The sequence below is a fragment of the Abramis brama genome (genome assembly GCF_963993115.1).
Source record: "Abramis brama genome assembly, chromosome: 16".
NCBI classification, from domain to species: domain Eukaryota; kingdom Metazoa; phylum Chordata; class Actinopteri; order Cypriniformes; family Leuciscidae; genus Abramis; species Abramis brama.
In genome coordinates this window covers 23390395-23411627 of record NC_139978.1, presented here as the reverse complement: position 1 = coordinate 23411627, position 21233 = coordinate 23390395, and the positions used below count along the sequence as shown (strand labels likewise).

The 21233-nt window shown below is 35.7% G+C and overlaps 1 protein-coding gene across 11 annotated transcripts in view; it reads left to right on the top strand.

The window, feature by feature from the left end:
* Window positions 1–7872: 7872 nt before the first annotated feature.
* ampd2b (adenosine monophosphate deaminase 2b) overlaps window positions 7873–21233 on the top strand; it is a 28126-nt gene continuing 14765 nt past the window's right edge. For 2 of the 11 annotated variants that reach the window (XR_014603001.1, XM_084086883.1), the window contains exons 1-2: window positions 14476–14554; window positions 21050–21174. Coding sequence is in view for 10 of the 11 variants with exons in the window: in XM_084086883.1 (XP_083943009.1) it covers window positions 21145–21174 (30 nt within the window). In the remaining variant the exon portion in view is untranslated. Of the gene's footprint in view, window positions 8114–11871; window positions 12086–14444; window positions 14563–18287; window positions 18305–21049; window positions 21175–21233 lie in introns of those variants that run through there. The other 9 variants (XM_084086879.1, XM_084086878.1, XM_084086884.1 and 6 more) reach the window with 9 other exon arrangements.

Sequence of the window (21233 nt, the reverse complement as noted above, 5' to 3'; positions counted from 1 at the left end):
GTTGCTTTACTCGTTACTTAAAAAAAAAAGTAATCTGATTACGTAACTCGTGTTATTTGTAATGTGTTACCCCCCAACACTGGTCAGGGTAAGATGGGGTAAGATCAGGGGGGCACTGTTTCATAAAATACTGAAGCTTCCCCGGGCGCCACCATTGATTAGCAGACCATCACCTGCTGTTAGCATTCCATTGACTCCCATTCATTTTGGCGTCACTTTGACAGCGAATAACTTCACATCTGAGGTGTTTAAAGACTCCATTTGTCCATTATTTATTTCTAAAGAAACACGAAAATGTATAATAGGGTCCATTACCTTGTATCTTACGTTATGGCCCCGTAGAAGCAGTTTTTGTAAAAATAGGCTAACGATTGCGTCATAACCACGCGACTCTCTGTCACACAGTAGAGAAATTACCGTATGGACAGGAGGAGAAGCTCGCGGGCAATCGGGGGGACGTGGAGGCAAAATGACAAAATTATTAATCAGAATACTTAGCAAAAGTTTCTCCTGCTCCTAGCTCATGGACACCTCCTACTCACACTCTCCGTCTCTGCAAGTTTCGGAAGGGAATGATTCAGATTTCTCTTGGCACAGCTACTAGAAGACAGACGGGTTGCTCACGTCACATCTATGTCGTCAAGCTCAGTTTGAGTCTGCGCAGTACGCTCAGCCATCAGGAAGTGAGTGCTTCTAATTGACTTCACTTTTCTCAGTCCATTTATTTTACTGTCTATGGGTAAGATGCCCCTCTTAAGAACAATATGCATCTGTAACATAGATATGCCTATACGTTTTGCATGTGCAGGGTGACGATGCAGCCAATGTGTTAAATAAATAAAGGGAAACATTTGTTAATTTAGTTGTCATAGCACAACATGTAAAGAGGATTTAATGAATAGCGAAAATATCTGAAATGTTTTGGGTTCTAACCATAGACTGTAAAAAATATGGACAAAGCGTCTGTGACGTCACCCATAGACTTTCTAAAACGGGTTTGAAGCCGTTTATGGGGGGGTATGGGCGGCGCCATCTTGGAAAATCCTAACCCCGCCCACCTTTTGACACAGCGCGCGTCACTCAGCTCACTCTGCTACTCCGGTTATCTCTGTGTATATTTTAGGCAACGAAATATGTTATAAAACACCATACAAACCTTTCGTTTTCATTTAAAGAAATCTTAAACATTATAGCCACACAAATGTGGTTCAGGCAACGCGTATTGATTATATTCACTGCACATAACGTTTGCCTATTTATAAAAAAAACAAAATATAAAACACAAACCTGCCTCTTTTCGTTTTAAATATAATATAAAAATAGTAAACATTTTAATATGGTCCAGGCAATATGTGCATTTGTACTAAACAACAGATGTTGCAGTAAACAACATTACAGATCATATTCGTTGTATTAAAATTTAAAATGACAAAACTCAACCCAGTCTCTTTTTGTTAAATTTCACTTTTATCAATATTAGCCATTATAAAAGTAAAAGGTAAAGTTACAAGAAGCTATACAAATAAAGCAAACAATTCAGTCAAACATACAAAGTCAGCGCTCTAGTCTAACCATACAACGGTAAAGTTAAATAGCTTATAAAGTTATGAAACTTCCCCTCAGGCAAAACGATTGGCCAGGGAACAAATTATAGATTCACGAAACCAAAAATCGCCCGTTAGATATACACAATGAATTATATCTCATGTTTAACCACTACAGAGACGCGACGCCAGAGACAGCGGCAAACCTCAGAACGACGAGCCGAGGAAAGGCTGTTCCAGGCGGGGTACATGAACGCCGAGCGCCCGGTCATCGCGGGATCTCACAACTGGATACAATTTTCATAAATCCTTATAAATAAACCACAGATTTGAGCTTTAAACAACTACATTCTCGCCTGAAAAACTCTTAAAACTACATTTCATGATACAGAAGCAGTAGTATTATATGTCAACTGTATTAAAAAATGGCGCTTCTTATGTTGTCATTCTCCGTGGCGCTGCCTTGTCAGCTGTCAATCAGCTGTCAATCAAAGTTAACCACGACCTTATTGTCATACATTTTATATCTAAATACGATCTAAACTAACGAGTTAGAAAAAAATTCACAGCCCTAATGGTTGTCAGGCACTCGGAACCTATCGAAAAATACAATAAAAGTCCATGGGACCAACCTGTAAAAACATGAATTTATGCTGTGAAAACGGACATTTTAACATGGGGGCTATGGACATTTGCTCCCTTTTGGGACCTGCCCCTAGCGGATTTTCGATGTATTGCAGTTTTTCGCACTTCCGGGTAGGCTTCATTTTTCAGATCAGAATAAGCTTGTTTGAGATGAGCAAAATCTGCGCAGAATCGATCACCGGTGATCAGCGCGAGATGCATGCCGGTTAGAGATGTGTCCGAGTGCGGTCCGCCTTGCTCTGATGTCATGCTGGTATGTCAAAAATCTCTCGCGATCGCAAGGCGGATGTGTCGGATTCTGCAGTCGAGCGCAGTTGCTCTCCACTGACTGCGCTGATCAAAAGCATGATGGGAAATTAACGACTTTGCTGACGACACAGCTTAATGTTCATTGGTTTAAACAACCGTGATGTATTGTTCTCTTTTAAAATGTTTGATTTTAAAACTCTGATATCATGTTTTATGTGTATACGTTATGTGTGAATATTCCCAAACTATCTAACAGTGCAATATGGTTTATGCAATGTAATTTTTATATAAAAAAAAAACAAAAAAAAAAAACACATGTCTGTATTAGGCCTAAAGAAAAAAAAGACTGATAAACATGTATTTGGAATGGAATTAAATAAGTAGGCTACTTTGGGTGTCTTGTTCATTATATTTATTTTCATATAAAAGCAACAGAACTTAAATTCCATCCAATTTATTAGCAACACTGGGCACGAGCGTGAATCCCGTGAATCCCGCGATATCCGTCTTTGATCTCGCAGGTGTCAGATCCACTGCGAAGAGAGAACTGTCCGCTTGCCTGCGCTTTTTTCACTCCTCCTCTCACTGCAGCCGCCTACTCTCGCCTACATTTCAGGCCAGGCAAGGCGCATCTCAAACAAGCCTACTGTTGCCGCTTGGTTCTAACTATATTCAAACCGAACCGAAAACCCGCGATACCTGCGAGTATATCGCGATACTCTCATGGCGTACCGAACACGCCCCCGCCCCCTGCTGCCCCGCCCAACATATTGTTGAGGATGCGGAGCGCGAGCATCTCTTCCTAATAAACATGAATGAACATCTGAAGGTATGTTGAACGATACAGTACTGTACTGATACAAACTTACTGAAACGTATTAAATATAGTGTAATCGCTCAGTCAGTGTTTCAAATGCGGAAAGACATCAGTAATAGCTTGTAAACAATATGCCACGTAGCATTACATTTACCTCAGGCAAGTCATTTAATGTCCACGCCTCCATGGCTTGTTAGTCAGCAAGAGAAATTAACCCTTTTGCTAAATATATGCATTACACTAAATTAGCATATTCATTATATTTTACTTAACCTGTTATGATTATTTTATGTCCACAAACTATAGTTTATAGTTTAAAGCATTATAATGCTTTAAAATCTGTCATGAAAGCCAGTGTGTAAATTATTATATTTCAACAAAGAATTGGAGTAAAAACATAATTAAATTAGAATTTAATGTAAAACCTGCCTTATGTGCAGTTTACATGTTTGCATTGTTATTTGAGTGTTGATTATTATATCTAAAATTAAATAGCAACTGAATGTAGACTAATAGAATTTAGACCCATTAATTATAGGCTACAAAAAATAATAACATTAGTAATAACATGTCTACTGACTAAATCTTACAATGTTAATGTTTAGATGAAATGACAAAATTAAGAAGAGCATATAGTCATTCATTCACTGTGTTGAGATGAGGTTTTGTGAGATATTGAAAGGTCAACTGTTTTAAAAGCCAACCTAACCTTTCCTACATGACACGACGTCATAAAAACACGGCACAGCTGCGATCAAATACGTCCATCTCTTGCAGTTTTATGTTGAATAGAACGATTAAAAAGCAGTGGATCGCGTTCTGTGAACCAGTTCAAATTTCAACAAAATGAACAGGCCTACATTTGGAAAATCAATAATATCACTCCACAGCGAATCCTTAACTCTCCTTATTGATTTTAAACAATCCATTTACACTGATCTAAAACCAGAAGCGTATCCAGATCCTCCCACTTGGGAGCACATGCAGTCACATGCAGTCATGTAAATGCTTCCCTGTCATTGGACGCACCAACTTCTCTGTGAATGCGAGATTTCAACCCACGTCACTTTCGGTAAGCAGATTTTTTCGTACTGCTTGTGGCAGGCTGTGAGCACCCAAATCCCTAAATGCTTCCAAGAGGAATATAGCAAGCTAATCATGGTATCCTTCTCTTCATCAGAGCCAATCTCATTAGGGTTTCTGTGGTCCAGCCCTGCCTCTAACACTCCAGCACAGCTTCCATGCTGCTGACAAGATTACTAGCCGAGGCCTCAGTGGGTCGGGGTGGGTAACAGTGGAGGGGGATTATTTAGATGATTATTTTCTGCCCTTCTGGTTAGAACTGATGAATGAGGAGGGTATTCTTGGAATAAAGAACAAGCACAAGCTTAGTAGACCATAGACAAGGCTGAGACACATCTGGAACTCTTATCAGCGGCATTGACAATAGGAAGTACAGAAATATATCTTTTTCTTTTTTTGTGTGTGTCGTTTGTACAGTAGTTTTTTTCTTCTGCAGGTTGGCCTACAATATTTTCTCACTGAATGCATACTATTATCATATCACCAATATAATACATTTAAAGCATGGCATTTTATGTACAGTCTCAAAAAAATATTTAAATTGCATTACAGACAAGCATTTTGAATTTAATTTCCTACAGCTTGTATTAAATGCTCAATGCAGCATGCTAGTTATTTTAATCATACTTATGCTTATGCTAATTATGCTTGATGCTAAGCAATTAAAACAGGACATGGCAGCAGCATCTCACCCACGCTGTTTCAAATGCGCAAACAAACCGCTAAATGCATGCTTTTACAGAGACCCAAACTGCTTTCAGACCTGACACAGTTTAAACAACATGAGTGCTTTCCCCAGTGGAAGGACTGTTTGAATCATTAAAGACTCATTCTTGCACTCATATAAAGGTGTAGCGTGTACACTGTGCACAGTCTGGATAGATTACTTACAAATTGTAGTCAGTTACTGATTCCAAATTACATGACAAAAATTGTAGGTAGTTACATAATCCATTACATTACACATTTAAGATATAATCTGCCTACTATTTAATTACTTGAATTACTTAATTAAAAAGCTATTCATTAAATTATAAAAATGTAAAATTAAAATAAATAATTTCAAAATAAAACTCTTACTAAAAATATTTTTTACAAATATTTTATTTACCAGCAGGTCACGTGACCATTAACTAACATCAGATAACTGTCAATGTAATTTATTTATTATTATTATTAATCACTTAAGTTTATTATTGACTAAACTTATTAACTTCCAATCTCAGGGGTACTTCAAGTAAATATATTGGGGCAAACAGGTTCAGATGACAAATAATTAGGGAATCCCTGCATTGCATGTAAATTAATTTGTACATTTTAATATGCTTGAAAATAAAAGCCTTCCAAAGACAGCAATACATGGTTATTTATTTGATAATTCAAATAATAGTTAATGTGTTCGTCAGGAGCTGATCAGATATGCACTATTGAAAAGTGAAATGATTTCTGTCAATCCATTGATCAAATGCTCTGTGGATCTCAGTGATAGTCACATGACTAGTGGCTGGTCTCTGTGTGTGTGATTCCACAAATCTGGAAGACTTTCTGAATGTATGCAAGCAGTAGGATTTTTTAGAAAGTAAAATTTAAAAGATAAAAATAGTAGGAAGAATAAATGAATTATGGATAATTTACTGCCATTGTGAGAATAACATGTAATCAATGCGTGTAGAGTAGACGCCATACAGTCTCTTGTGAGATATTTGGACATCAGTAATATGCTCTGCCCCATTGATTGCATTGGATATTTGCACACACAAGAAATACTGATTTTATGTGCAAATTATTCTTTTGATATTTTGTTGCAATCTTTTTTGGATACATTCTGGGCAATGAATGCATCCCTGTCAGTTTCCACAAGAGGGAGGTATAAACCCATTGCTTTAGTGTACTCTGCCTGTTATACACATTGGCTTATCAGGAAGGAAATCTCAGCAAACATCTCTCAACATTCACTTCTCCGTTGTATGATTTCATTCGAAGACCCTATGTTCTGCAGCTTTAATGACATAAAACATGTTTTTCCAGAAAGGATAATCAGTAATACATATTTTGCTTTTGGCTCTGCTTGGAAGCTAATGCTAATGTTTCCAGAGCTCATTGGAGCTTCATTTTTGACTGCGCTGGCTGCTGACACATCCAGTCAGCACAGAGACAGAAACATTCCTTTGTTATGTAAAGACCCCTCACGCTGTACATTGCTGATGAGGTTCGATGTATGCTGTCACTAGCATTTTACAGGCATTCTCCGTATAGATAACTAAAACAAGCATTACCGGACTGTAGGTTTCTGTGGTGAAATTTAAGCCCTTTCCTGAATTTGTAAATGGAATGCAGAATTATTAATCAAATTTGAATTTATTGAAACAGAATTAAAATCAAATGAAATGTAAAAACATTTTAAAATTTGCATCTATTTTCAACCATACAATCATTTTCAATATGATTACCCTTGAACATGTTATCATACTCTTAGGGTCATCATGAACATAATGGTGTATTCACAGAAATTAATAATCAATCAATCCATATATATATAATATGTATGTATGTATATATATATATAAAAATTATGTATATATATATATATATATATATATATATATATAAATTATGTATATATATATATATATATATATATATATATAAATGATGTATGTATGTGTACATTCATATGTACTTATTACTTAAAATATAATATAATTTAATTAAAATTATTATAATTAGTTAGTTTATTATTGTTTATTGTTTTGACAGTATTTAGTTATATTTTTCATTTAATAATTTTCAGTTGATCCATTAGGAAAACATTTTCTACTTGCAGTATCAGGGAATAAATATATAATGAATAGCTACAACTGAAAATGTATTTGTTTTGTTGCAAAACCTGTTGATAATTCTGTTGTATGATTGAATTGCAATTCATTCAATTTCCAAATAAGATATCAGATTCCGATTTGACAACCAGTGATGAACTGAATTTATTAATTCAGAATAACCCTAACCTTTTATTATTTTTTTTGAGAGAGAGAGAGTTTAAACTAATTGTCATGTCAATCAGTTATAATTAAAAAGATTCTGGCTGTTATGATCCTGTGTCTATATTTTAGCTGCTCATCCCTACATTTTTTTGTTTTGGTTTTTAAAGTTTTTGTGCATCTCTCATTTGTGGTTTACTACATTTCGCAGACATGACTCCAGCTGTTACCCATCACAGAGTGAGCGACCTCCCCCACCCAGCACACGGTGCATCTCTTCTGGCTGACCAAGCTTTGAGCCCTGAGCCAGCGTCTGGCCTGTCATGTTTCCTCTCGTCTCACTTGCTATGAAAAAGTGACATGAGGAGCATTCCTTTACGATCATCACAATGCACTATTTGGACTCTCATGTCATGTTCCACCTGGCTCTGAGGTTTCCATGGAAACCGCGCGGAGTGACAGCACGCAGGCAGCGCGTGCTGGTGTGTGAGTGGGCACTGGGAGGTGTGGGGAGGAGCCAGTTCTCACACTGCAGCATCTGAAGAGCGGGGATCTCTTTCACACACACACAAACACACACACATATCTGAACATCCTTCTTACTGCATTCAAAGCCTCTCTGGACCGAGTGTGCCCCCCTCTTTTTTCCCCTGCTAAGGACTCCTCTGTGCCTAAACCAACCAGCGTTTTGTCCGTCTCTGGTGAATCTCCAGCCAAAATGTCTTCTAAGCTGCCTTCAGGCAAACCCACGTCCCCTTTCAGGAAGAGAGGCAGCCTGCAGTACACAGCCACTGGAGGTAAGTGGGTTTGCTCAAAAACAATATGGGTTTATAAAAGTGTGTGTGTGTGAAGTGGAAATTTGATGGAATTGGAGAACAGAATGTGTAATTACATGTACATTTTTCATCATATATTCAGTATTTCATCATATTTCTATGTAGGTTCCTTCTCACATTTGACTATTTTGTGGTAAATGTTCAGAAGAGTTTCAGTTATCCAGCATCTGCATAATGTAGAAACTTTTACACCTGTTGATTTGAGGGAAACTGTTGCAACTATTACAGGACCATATTCTTTTTTCTGTCTCTCTTTCTTATGGCTTCCTGTAGACTTTAATCTTCACAAAAATGCTCTCTCTCTGAAACAGAATAATAGCTCATGGACCTGTATTTGTTATTTCTGTGATATTTACACATTATTTCCATAATTACATTGGAAGTACTTAGCTGATTGTGTTTCAGACCTCAGTTACTCATTTCCTGAATATATTCATCCTGATAATGTTCGAGGATTCAATTGCAAGAAAGCCAGACGGGGAAAATCAAACATGCAACAATTAGTGGCTGGTCTAGACCACATCCATAAATGCATGCAACACAATGTCTGTGGTCAGCCCAGCATTGCGTAAGGCTTACATAAGATCCGATCCAAAAAACACTTCACACCTCTCTCTCTTTCTCGCAGAAAAACTGATTTTATCATGCGCTAGAACACATTTAGTTAGGTGTCGCATGTATTTATTAGTTCCTTGTGCCACTGATGTTGTGGTTAAAACCTGAAAGTGTGTTCTAGAAAGTGTATTTATCTCTGGTTGAATGCAAAACCAGACATGGAAAAATGTTGAGACTCATTTGGCTTGCCGTGCCAGCATAATTTCCCAGGCCTGAGGCAGGAAATATCATCAGAAAGCATCTTCACCACAAAGATGGAGTAATTATCTGAGCATGGAGACTTAGCAGGTGGCATATTGCTGCTATCTTTAAAAAAAAAAACTGTTCTGATAAGGATACAAAATTATAAGTGAATCCTTGCAGTTTCAGACGACCACAATTATTCTCATATAGGCAGAAAACAGCTCTCTTTCTCTCTCACTTGCATGTAGCAATAAATTATAGTCAGTACTTTGCTTTAAACAAAAAGTCCTTTAAATAGTCTTTTTAGAGACACTAGACATGCAATATTTAAAATTCCTCTCGCATTTCAGCAGCAATCATTCTGTCTGATTTCTGAGAGCCTCGTACGCTTTTACTGTGGCTCATTCTTGACATGATTTGGAAAGGAGGCCTTAGTGAAAACATGAGGAAGGGTTAATAATAGTCCATCTTGCTTTGAAGAAATAACAGCTTTCAGATCCACATTTCTGGCACAGTCCATTATGTTTAATGCTCCTGATTCTCCTGAATGTGTCTGTTTTTTTCTTACAGACTAAACTTGCCTGACCATTACTTGTATATTGCCAGTTTCACCAGAAATTTGCATAAAATGTGGTGACTCGAACGTGTGCATGAATTTTTTTTTTAGGGGTGCAGGATATATTTTCATATCGTATTAGCAGATAAATGTGACTTTTTAATTAGCATAATTCCAATGAGGAAAACATTTAACAGGACCTCACATTTCTAGTTGGTTAACCTACTGTTAAACATAAATAATTTTTTTTTTGTTTTTACATTTTTTTCAGAGCCTCTAAGATTTTTTTATCCATGGCACAAAAAATGTGTTTCTTTATTATTAGGGGCCAAGCACCAAAGATGTGAAGGCATCTATTGTATCTGTTAGTTTTCTTCATATTCTTCTTCCTCTCTATGGCAGCCCATAGAACCGTATGGTAAAAAGCTGTGAAATCACTCTGTCTGAACATATACCACAGCAATATGGCAGTCTCTAACTCGATAGCACTCGATTCAGCACAGCCGAAAAAATTATGAAACATTTTTTTATATAACTTTGGAACGGTTTGCCCAAAAACCATAAAACTGGTCTCATTTAATTCAGTGCAGCATACCGAGTCGAATGATACCCATATTGGCCATTTTGGGTGTCGATCATTTCGAATTTTGTCATAGAATGCTGTATTTTAAGAACACATTAGTGTATCATTACGAAACTCTATGTGTCATCAGGACCATGCCCTGAAGGTACTCAAAAAGTTTTGTAACAGTGCCACCTTCTTGTCAAAATGTATAATGAAATCTCAGCTAATAGCGTTTTTTTTATTAATTTTGCCTATTTTAATTAAACCAGTCTTGATAGATTCCTTGAGTCATACCGAGAACAATGATAACAATTATGCAATATTCTAACTTACTGTCTGCCATTTTGAATTTTGTTTGAAAATCTACTTTTTCGAACTCATCCTAGACCGCTGATCCGATTTTCACCAAATAGTTCTTGTCAAATAGTTTCACCAGCAAATAGTTATAAGCTTTTATTAACCAAACCATTCTCGAATAATGCATTGACAAATTTGATGGCATGGTGCCAAGCTGATTCTGAGGCTGTAACTCTGCAATGCTTTGACATATTGACACCAAACTAGTTTGTATGTGTCAGTCTCATTGTTTCCTCACACTGATAACACAACATCAATTTGGTAGCAGCACCACCTATTGGTCAAATCATATTGCAAGTCATTGTACTTGTGATTTTTCAACCTTTTTGACTAAAATATTCTAAAAATGTCTTTACACATTGTTGCAGTTGCTCTGAAGCTCTCAGTCATGCATAACTCATTGTGACTTTTTTGTGCTTGACCCTTTAATTGTGCTTGCAGCTATATTTATTATTTCTATTTGTGAAGGTTATTTTTCCTCTGCATATTAAATGATTGTTGGATAAGAGAGACTTTTCTGCAGTTGAACTTGTTGAAATTAAAAGCAGTTTCCCACTCTATATGTTAGAGTTAGTGTCACCTGAACACCTGGTAGAGTTAGTGTTATGTTTAGTGTCACCTGAAGCACATATATTTGGACTTTTAAATAATCAATCAAAATGTAGATTGATGTGTAGTATAAATAATTATAGATTGTTGTATTGTGCATAATTATTGATTATTGTATTGGCCAGAATTATCATATCTGTGCATCCATAGGTTTTTATTTATAAATCAGATTCAGAGAATTACCGCATCATGGAAAAATAAAGCAAACATTTACCTCACATTTTAGAGCCCTATAATAACATACCTTGAATAACCTTTGAATAACATTTACCACTAGCAGTCGATGTACAATTATATTGCTGTTTGTTTTTGTTTTATTTATAGCCGCTACCTGATGAGTGTTTTGGCATGAGTCATTAGAGGTTTGTACACAGAGTTCTTCCTGTTATGTCACTTTGGACCCTCTCTGTGTTGCATTATGGTCACTTAAATGCTTCAAACTCACCTTTTTTTGGCATATCTTGCTTATCTGAGCATAAAGGATGGACAAGATAAGGCTGACGTGATTGACTCTTCTTAAACAATTCTTAAAGGGGCAATGTCAGTCAGCAAATAGTTTGCTAAAACTTTTTTCATCACTCTGCTTACATTTGTGCTCCTCTTTTTAGCAATAAGATGAGTATTTGTTATAATACTTTATAGATATTGTTTTTTTTTTGGTATATTGTAACATACTGATTGTATTTATATATATATATATATTTTTTTTTTTAATCTTTTTTGTTGTTCGAAATAGAAAGAAAGAAAGAAAGAAAGAAAGAAAGAAAGAAAGAAAGTATTTTAGTGGAAGATCTTGGTCATAGTTTATGTTTCAGCCTCCAGCCTTCTCTATACCACATATAGAGGGTTTTAAATGCTGTTGTGCTTTGAACTTTGAGCCCCGTAGTGCCTCCCTTGCCTTTAGTGTGGTATGAGAGAGGAGGGATTCTTTAAAGGAGCACTTTTACTGCCTCCCCCTCAGCCACCATTTTGCTACTATTTAGAGTTGTTTTCTCTAAATCCACTCAACCCTTTACTTCCCAAGATTCCCAGGGACTTCATCCACGAGGTAGGAACATTATGATTTCTAAAAGACCCTTGTGCTTTTACAACAGGTTAGTTAGAATCATAATATAGTGTATAGGTATTAGGTACTTGAGTGTTTGTGGATTGATATTTAGTGAAAGTTGAGTTTGTTTCCATGATCGTAAAATCCAAAGAATTAACTTTTTTTGTTGTTGCTTTTTTAACGTTTTGCTTTTGCCCACTAGGTGGAACTAGCAAGTCATTTTCCTTAGCAAACATAAAACCATAAAACAAATTTCAAGATTTTAAATGATAAACTTTTATTTTCTGCTTGCTTTCTTGGAGAGTGCTTATCTACAATTTATTGTAAAATGTAGCAAATAATTAAATTATGACTATTGAAACTCATGATTAAAATTTGCTTCAATATATACTTTGGTAACTCTTTACAATAATGTGTTAATGCATTAGATCACATGGATTAATACTTACTGAAAACTGAATTTTATATCATGTATTTATAGCATATAGCATTTTATAGCATGCATTATTGTATTAATTTCACAAATATGCATTTTTAAGTCAAGTTTACAATAAATGTGTAAATATGTAACAATTCCACCTATTTTAAGTATAATCAGATTGGCTGTATCTCGTATAGCAAAAAGGTAACACTTTACAATAAGGTTCATAAGTTAACATTAGTTAATGTATTTACTAACATGACCTAACAATGAGCAATACATTTGTTACAGTATTTATTAATCTTTGTTAATGTTAGTTCATAAAAATATAGCTGTTCATTGTTTGTTCATGTTAGTTAACAGTGGGTTAACTAATGGTAACAAATACAACCTTTGATTTTATTGACGTATTAGTAAATGTTGAAATTAATATGAACTAAGATTAATAAATGCTGTAGAAGTTTTGTTCCTTCCTAGTTCATATTAAAGGGTAACTCTTGCCAAAATTGAAACTAGGCTCTTTTTGTTAATCTACTCGAGTCAAACTTTCGTGTAAAGGCATAATTAGAATGGAAACGCCACTTTTATGATTGACCGTATTTTCGTTTTCGGTCACAATGCCTTTTGAATGGGAGTGCTTGGGGCACTTCTATGATAGCATCAAAATCGCTATTTTTAAAACACTAAGAAGGCTCAACACAACATAAAACTGTGCTCGAAGTATCACCAGGGGCTCTTCACATGAACTTGAGCATTGACTACATTGTTTGTGTACACAACGTTTACTAAAATGTTGTGTCGAGCCTTCTTAGTGTTTTAAAAATAGCGATTTTGATGCTATCATAGAAGTGCCCCATGCACTCCCATTCAAAAGGCATTTTGACCTAAAACGAAAATACAGTCAATCTTAAAAGTGGCGTTTCCATTCTAATTATGCTTTTACACGAAAGTTTGACTCGGGTAGATTAACAAAAAGCGCCTAGGTTCAATTTTGGCGAGAGTTACCCTTTAACTAAGGTAGTTAACTAATGAACCTTCAGATCATATCATGTTTACAGTGCACTGAAAAAATGGCTTTGAAACAATTTTCCCTCAGAAATCGTTAGTACATTTTCCAAAGAAATGGCTGGTAACACATTGAATTAAACATGACATTTTGAAGTAGAAAGAGTAAAATAGTATTTTCTTGTAAAACGTACCAAAATAATCTTTGTTTTTTATACAACTTAAAAATAATTTACAGTGTAATTAAGATGATATATCATGATATAATCATGATATTCATTAACTAACAAATATAAATGCTAACAAATATATGGTGGGTGATTATTTTTTATTTCCCCCCCCCCCATCATCACAGGAACAAATAAAAGCAATTGGTCTCCAGAGGCTCACAAAAACCTCATCAGTGCAATCTTTGTCTCTTTCTCTGATGTCTTCATCAAAGCCCATTTCCCCCTAAAAGAGGAGCAGAATTCAGGGATGCTATTGTTCCCTCTGATTAAACAGAAACGGCTCTCAAACCCTCTGGACACACGACAGAATCATTAACACTCTATATGGGTTTCTAGTGCCATACAATAGAAACCCAGTAGGGTTCATACAGTGGTGGTTTGGTGACAGCTCCAGTAATGATAAACACATTATCTCGATGCTTGTTTAAATGGGCCAGATCTCTGATCAGACATGTCCAATACTAGTTTCTGCAGTGACCTCTATTTCGGCTTCCGAGGGAGTCTCTATTTCTCTATCCCTTTCTCAAAACATCCTCCAGCATTTTCGCATGCACTGCAGTCATGCTAACACGTCACAGAGCTGAAGGACAGGGGGGTGTAGAGAGATCCTGTCGAGCCCATTCTGTCCCAGAGACAGCAGTGATGCTGTTGAGCTCCCCCTGCCCCTGAAGTCCAGGTGGTACGGTCCAGCCATGTGTCAAGGATATTTAAATGAGAGGGGGATGACAGTGGCCAGCCCAGACAGCTGGCAGGAACCAGGAAGAGGAGGGAGGGGAGAGAGTGGATGCTTCGGCTCCATCAGCTGTGTTTACTGTATGTATGTATGTGGGAGAGATTCAATCACAAGACTATGTATGTGAGAGAGTGAGTGAATGAATGAGACACGTTTTGCTGGAGATGTGTGTTAGTTTAGAAAGTGTAGCTTTGTGTTTGCCATTTGTCTCTCTCTTTTTATTCTGTCTGTCTTTCTGTCTTTTCTCTCTCTGACCTGTTTTGGGAGAATAACAGCAATAGTTTCTTTGTATCCTTTCATGTAGGACACTTATTTGCTTCTATGTCTTTTCATTCTGTTTCTCTCCATCTCTAAGCCCTCAGCTGTGTTGCTGTCAGCTCATGTTTTTCCTTAGGGAGTCGTGTGTGTGTGTGTGTGTGTGTGTGTGTCGCTGTATTGATTGTCCTCCTCAGTATCTCAGTATTGTCCTGTTTTGAAGGTGTTGTGGTCAGCGCTGTGTTTCACGGATGACAGATTAAGTGGACGGCTGAAAGAATAATAGAGAAAGATGCTGCTTAGATGAGGTTTGTGTATGAGATTGTGTGCGTTCAAGGTTCAAAAGAGGTTATGAAGCTTCCAAACCCTACTGGAAATCCAGTTTTAGCTGGTAAATGTGTTTGTGATTTCTACATTTCTGGTTTCTAACGGGTCTACACTTGGAGATTGTCTTGGACCAGCAACAAACCAGGTGGTTTCAAGCTTGGGTTTGGTCAACCAGCTAGAAAACCATGTTCCAAACCACAACAATTTTCCAACAAGGGAACACAAGAACAGGAGTTTATTAATCTAAAGTTATCACCGCATGAAAAGCTGTGGTAGTAGTCGTGTGATTTCACATTAACCTTGAATGTGTTTTATAGTTTTATATACTATGGTGATTGGTCTTTACTCTGACACTCTACTCTGAGTCTCTTGTCATGTCAGGTGTTAACTTAGCAAACAAAGGGATGCAACATCAGGTTGCCGTGGCGACGGTGACTGGCCCTGATTGGGGTTAGTGAGGTATAACTGTAATCCTCAGTGTGGCTCAGTTTTGCTCAGGATTTCATAAAGTATGTCAGTCAGCATTAGCAGCAGTTGCTAATATCATTTTAGATCACACATCAGATTTCTTTCATGCAAGACTTCTTTCAGCTTTTGCGTATATATAGAACATTAACGGCTTTTTAGAAACTGATCTGAGATAAGCTTTTGTATTCTGAGAGATTTCATAATCAGAACTTTTGTGATAATATACCCTGTTCAAAAGTATGAGGTCGTTAAGAATTTTAAAAATTTTATGCTCACTAAGACTAGGAAATATTGTTGCGCTCAGATGAAGGCTAGTTGTAAGTCCAGGTGCGTGAAAACCAATAAAATGTGGAAGAGACTGTAGATGGTTCGCACTCTGAAAAACTAGACAAAGTCTTTAACAAAAAGAATCAATTATTTTAATAGAGCAAGAGCAGACGTTTCAGCCATCCAGCTATTCTCAATGCTCATAATGACTCACTAAGACTGGATTTATTTGATCAGTAATACAGTAAAAACAGTAATATTGTGTAGTATTATTACAATTTAAAATAACTGTTTTTATTTGAATACATTTTAAAATGTCATTTATTTCTGTCATTTATTTCAGTATATTCAGTGTCACATGATCCTTCAGAAATCATTCTAATATGCTGATTTACTGCTCAAGAAACATTTTTTATCATCATCAATGCTGAAAACAGTTGTGCTGCTTAATAATTTTGTGGGAACTGATTCTTAGGTAAAAAAGAAAGTTCATAAGTACAGACTTTATTTGAAATGGAAAACTTTATATAACTTTTGATCAGTTTAAATGCATTCTTGCTGAAGTATTATATGACTTTTATCTTACTGACCCCAAACCACACTTGTGTACATAGATATATTGGTAACACTTTACAATAAGGTTCATTAGGTAATATTAGTTAATGTATTAACTAACATGAACTAACAATGAGCAATACATTTGATACTGTATTTGTTAACTTTGTTAATGTTAGTTAATAAAAAATGGCTGTTCATTGTTTGTACATGTTAGTTCACAGTGCATTCACTAATGTTAATAAATACAACTTTTGATTTTAATAATGTATTAGTAAATGTTGAAGTTAACATGAACAAAGATTAATAAATGCTGTAGAAGTGCAGTTCATTGTTAGTTCATAACTAATGTAGTTAACTAATGAAACCTTATTGTAAAGTAGAATACATTTAAATAAACATGTAATTAAAATAAAAAAGTAGCCTAATTAAAATGTACTTAATTTAAATAAAAAACGTAAAAATTTAACAACTAATCAAATACGAAATACACACAAACAGATAAATACACCAAATTACAGAGGTGATTACACAAAGGTGTAACAGGCCCGATCTTTGACCTCATCTCATGTGTCATTGAGGCAATAGTCTAGTGCTGTTCTTATCTCTCAGCTCCATATCTCACTACACTGATTATTCACTTCTCCCATTCATAAATATGTGACATTTATAGACCCTCATTCTAGAATGTTTACCATCAGAATCAATAACTCCATTACCCGTATTTTGTAGTTGTGCATCGCAGTTGAAGCTCAGCAGAAGAAGTTAGTTGTTGTTCTGCTTTGCCGTTTACTGTATGTGGGGATCCTGTGTATAAAGGGGATGGTGATAATGTAACTAGCATGAAACTCCCAAAATACACCGAGAAGATTATATACAAGCCAGTGGATATATCAGTCTCCCTTCTGGCTTTACACGCACATCAAAAATCCTGACAGAATCTCTTGTGATATTAATCTTTTACAACGTGCTTTGTTAGCTTACAGATAAGTGAGAAATGTGTAGGCTGTGATTTATGTGAAGGTAAATGGTATGTGTGAGAAAAGGAGAATGTGATTGTAAGTATGAGTCCGCGCGGTAGTGCGTGCATCTCCCACTGTCTGTCTGTGTTGGGCGATAATGAACTGTCATTGTCATAATTAGTCCACCCATCTGGGCCTGTGAAAAGGCCACCAAGATTTCAGCGAGGAGTTCATCTCATAGACAATCCTGTCGTTAATTACCTCCAATAAACTCCCTGATAAGTACGTTGCACATTAACTTTGCCAGAACAGTAAAACGATGAGCAGCAGAGCCCTAAAGTGTTATGTAAACTAGTAAAATGAGGGTTAGTATAACATGACTCAATTTCGGCAGCTATGGGCACATCCGGTGATACCAAACTTTAAATGATTTAGTTCTGCTCCTCTCGTTTTTGTTTGAGTGCTGTGTGTAATTACACAGCAGTGGTTAGTAATTAGTACTTGAGTCTAAGCAGACGGACGACAATTCCTACTTTCAGCAGGGAGAATGTGTGCATTACTTCTAATGTCATTATGGTAACAAAGTCTTTGTTGTTGCGTTGAATAGGAATCTTGGTAAAGCTCTAGAAAAAAACAACAGACTCCAGTCCCTAAAGGGGTGGTATAATGCCCTTTTCACACGATGTAAAAAAAAGTCTTTGATGTCCCCAGAGTTTTAGCTCAAAATACCCCACAGATGTTTTTATATAGCATGTTAAAATTGCAACTTTTTGAGGGTGAGCAAAAACGCACCGTTTTTGTGTCTGTCCCTTTAAATGCAAATGAGCTGCTTCTCCCTGCACAGAGGGCGGAGCTACAACACCTCCTGTGTTAGCAGCTTCAATTATCTCACACAGACATGCACTGAAAATTTCAAAAACTTTTAGCCTTTTATGTTCAAACCGGAGTCAGACAAAGATGGAAAGACTCAAGAAGAAGTGACAACATTCCTGAATGGTTAGTTGATGAATTTATGTAGCTTATGTGTAGTTATCTTCTAGTCATTGATGAGCATATTCTGTCTTGATAATCTATAAATCGTTTTCCGGTGGCGGGGTTTATGTAAATTTTAGGGTTCGTGATGTCACTAACCCGGGAGGAAGCTCGTGTAGTCCCTACCAGCCTTTGCTGTAGTCCTTAAAAAGCAATTTCTTTAAAAGAAAATATCTCCCTTTGATTTTTAAATATGAGTGTCGTAACTTTGCAGATGTTGTTTATGTTCAAATTGCAACATTACACACTAACTAAAGTTAGAAAAATTAAATCATAATCAACCACCCCTTTAGAGGTGACAGTGACTCGAATCATATTTACTGTCACTGCACATTTAATGCGAATCAGTCTGGAATGCTTCTTTTTATTCTTTTTAAACATAATGTTAAGACATTTTCTGAAGTATTTTTCTTCTTGTCTTCCTTGTCAATAAAACAAGATCAATTTACACTACTGTTCACAAGTTTGGGTTTGGTAAGATTACAGTGAAAATACAGTGAAAACAGTAATATTGTGAAAACTTATTGCAATTCAAAATAACTGTGTGCTATTTGAATATATTTTAAAATGTAGTTTATTCCTGTGATGCCAAGCTGAATTTTCAGTCTTCAGTGTCACACGATCCTTCAGAAATCATTCTAATATGCTGATTTGCTGTTCGAAACATTTTTTGTTCAGTATTGAAAACTTATGCTGCTTACTGTCACTTTTGATCAATTAAAAATCCTACTGACCCTAAACTTTTGAACAGTAGTGAATTCCTGAAAAACAAAATTTTGTATATTAAGATTTGAAATAATCTTGAAAAGTTTAAAAAATCGATAATTTTTAAGAATTGAATATATTATATTTTTTCGAATTAAAAACTACTTCTTTAAAAATATTTAATAATGTATTGCTATTCTGGCAACATGCACTAATATGTTTTATAAAATACTATTTTTGAATACTATTTTTTTGTGTAGTGCAGTGTCTAACTCTAGTACAGTACAGTGTTGATGAAGTGGTTTAATTACTGTATATGAGTAATTCAGTTCAGGAGTGGAACTGTAAAACTATAAGTTTTACTATAAACTATAAAACTATCAAAATAACAGTGATTAACAAGCACATACTGTAAACTGTATGCAGATTAAGAATATACAGCAAGGGTTTTAAACTATGAGAGTAAATGGTTACGCTGCTATTATGAAAGAGTAAAAAGCCTCATATTAAGTGTAGCTTCCCATAGTAATGGATTTATCTCAGAGTTAAAGTGGGAAGATTCAGCTCTTCTTAGTAAAACTGTGATGAATGTGTCAATACACTAATGCTGAATTCATCACATGATCTCAGGAAACAGCTGTTATCTATTGTAACTACTGCAGATCTACTTTAGCCCACAGGCTAGTTTGCTCAGCTGTGTACTGTAACTGCATTGGTATTGCAAACTGTTTTTGAGATTTGCTCCATTTTCAAATCTGCAGGAAGTTTATGAATTCTGTTGATAGCTGTACCAGGGGAATCTGTTTTACTTAGACTGTTTCCTGTGTGCCTTAACAGTGGGACGAGATGTCCAGGTCTCTGCAGTGCAGGGGCTATAGACAGGGCTGCTTAATTATTCATCAGGCTTATGAATATTTGATTAAGCGTCAGAGTTTAGGAAGATTGATATCACTCACGGGATGGAACTATGGAACTCGAGCAGAAGGGTCGAGCTTCACTCACTGTGAAAGTGAAAGTGTTTGAAAGCATTGTTTGTGAGGCAAAATATTATTGTGATATTATAATGTTTCTGATGATTAATCACTTGAAATAGGAATGGAAAATCTTACTTTATTATACTTATTATTATACTAAAATTTTTTGCAATCAGTATTTTTGTTCTGTTTTCATGTAAAAAGTTTGGAGTCAGTAAGATTGCAAGGATGTATTAAATTGATCAAAAATGACTTTTACATTGTTACAAAAAATATATATATTTTAAATAAATGTTGTTCATTTTAACTTTCTATACATGAAAGAATACTAAAAAAAATTTATCTTGGTTTCCACAAAAGAATTAAGCAGTACAACTGTTTGTTTTTTTTAACAATGATGATAATAATAAATTCAGCATATTAGAATGAATTCTGAAGGATTATGTGACACTGAAGACTAAAGTTGAAAATTCAGCTTTACCTCACAGGAATAAATTACTTATTATTATTATTATGGAATAAATTTTTTATCAAATAAATGATATGCTTGCTGAGCATGAGACTTTCAAAAACATTAAAAATACTTCAACCCCAAACTTTTGAATGATATAGTGTATTAATATCTAATAATTAATATCTTATATGTTGCTTCAAATAAATTGATCTTGTTTTTAAAGGTGTTTAGGTGTTTTGATTGCAGACAGTACTAATTTGTGTTGGCACTATAAGCATTTGGTCTATACTTGCCCACAAGTTAAGTGTGCACACTAAGGCCAGCACACACTCACATACAAACTCAAGTCCTCCCACCTGAATGCTCCATAGTTTTGTAAGACAAACAGTTGTAGATTTTGACAGCTTTCTGACCCCGCTCTTCAGAAAAAGCAGAAAAAATTTATTCTTAAACATTTATCTCCATAATCACATCTGCAAAATCAAAATGTTTTAAAGCCAAATCCATATCTAGCCAAGCCATATTTCAGGCCATATCTGTTGAAATGTAAAAATCTCTTTCTCATGATCTTCCTAGTAGATCTCCGTGTTGGCCGACACCTCCTCACATCCCAGCATTCCTTGCCTGGCAACCCTGTAGCCAAGCACGGCCACATTGATCTGCGCACATCCATGGATGGCAAATACAAAGAGATCGCAGAGGTAAACAAAGCAGAAATCTCAACAATCATGCTGCTTGAATGCATTTTTTTGTTTCTGCT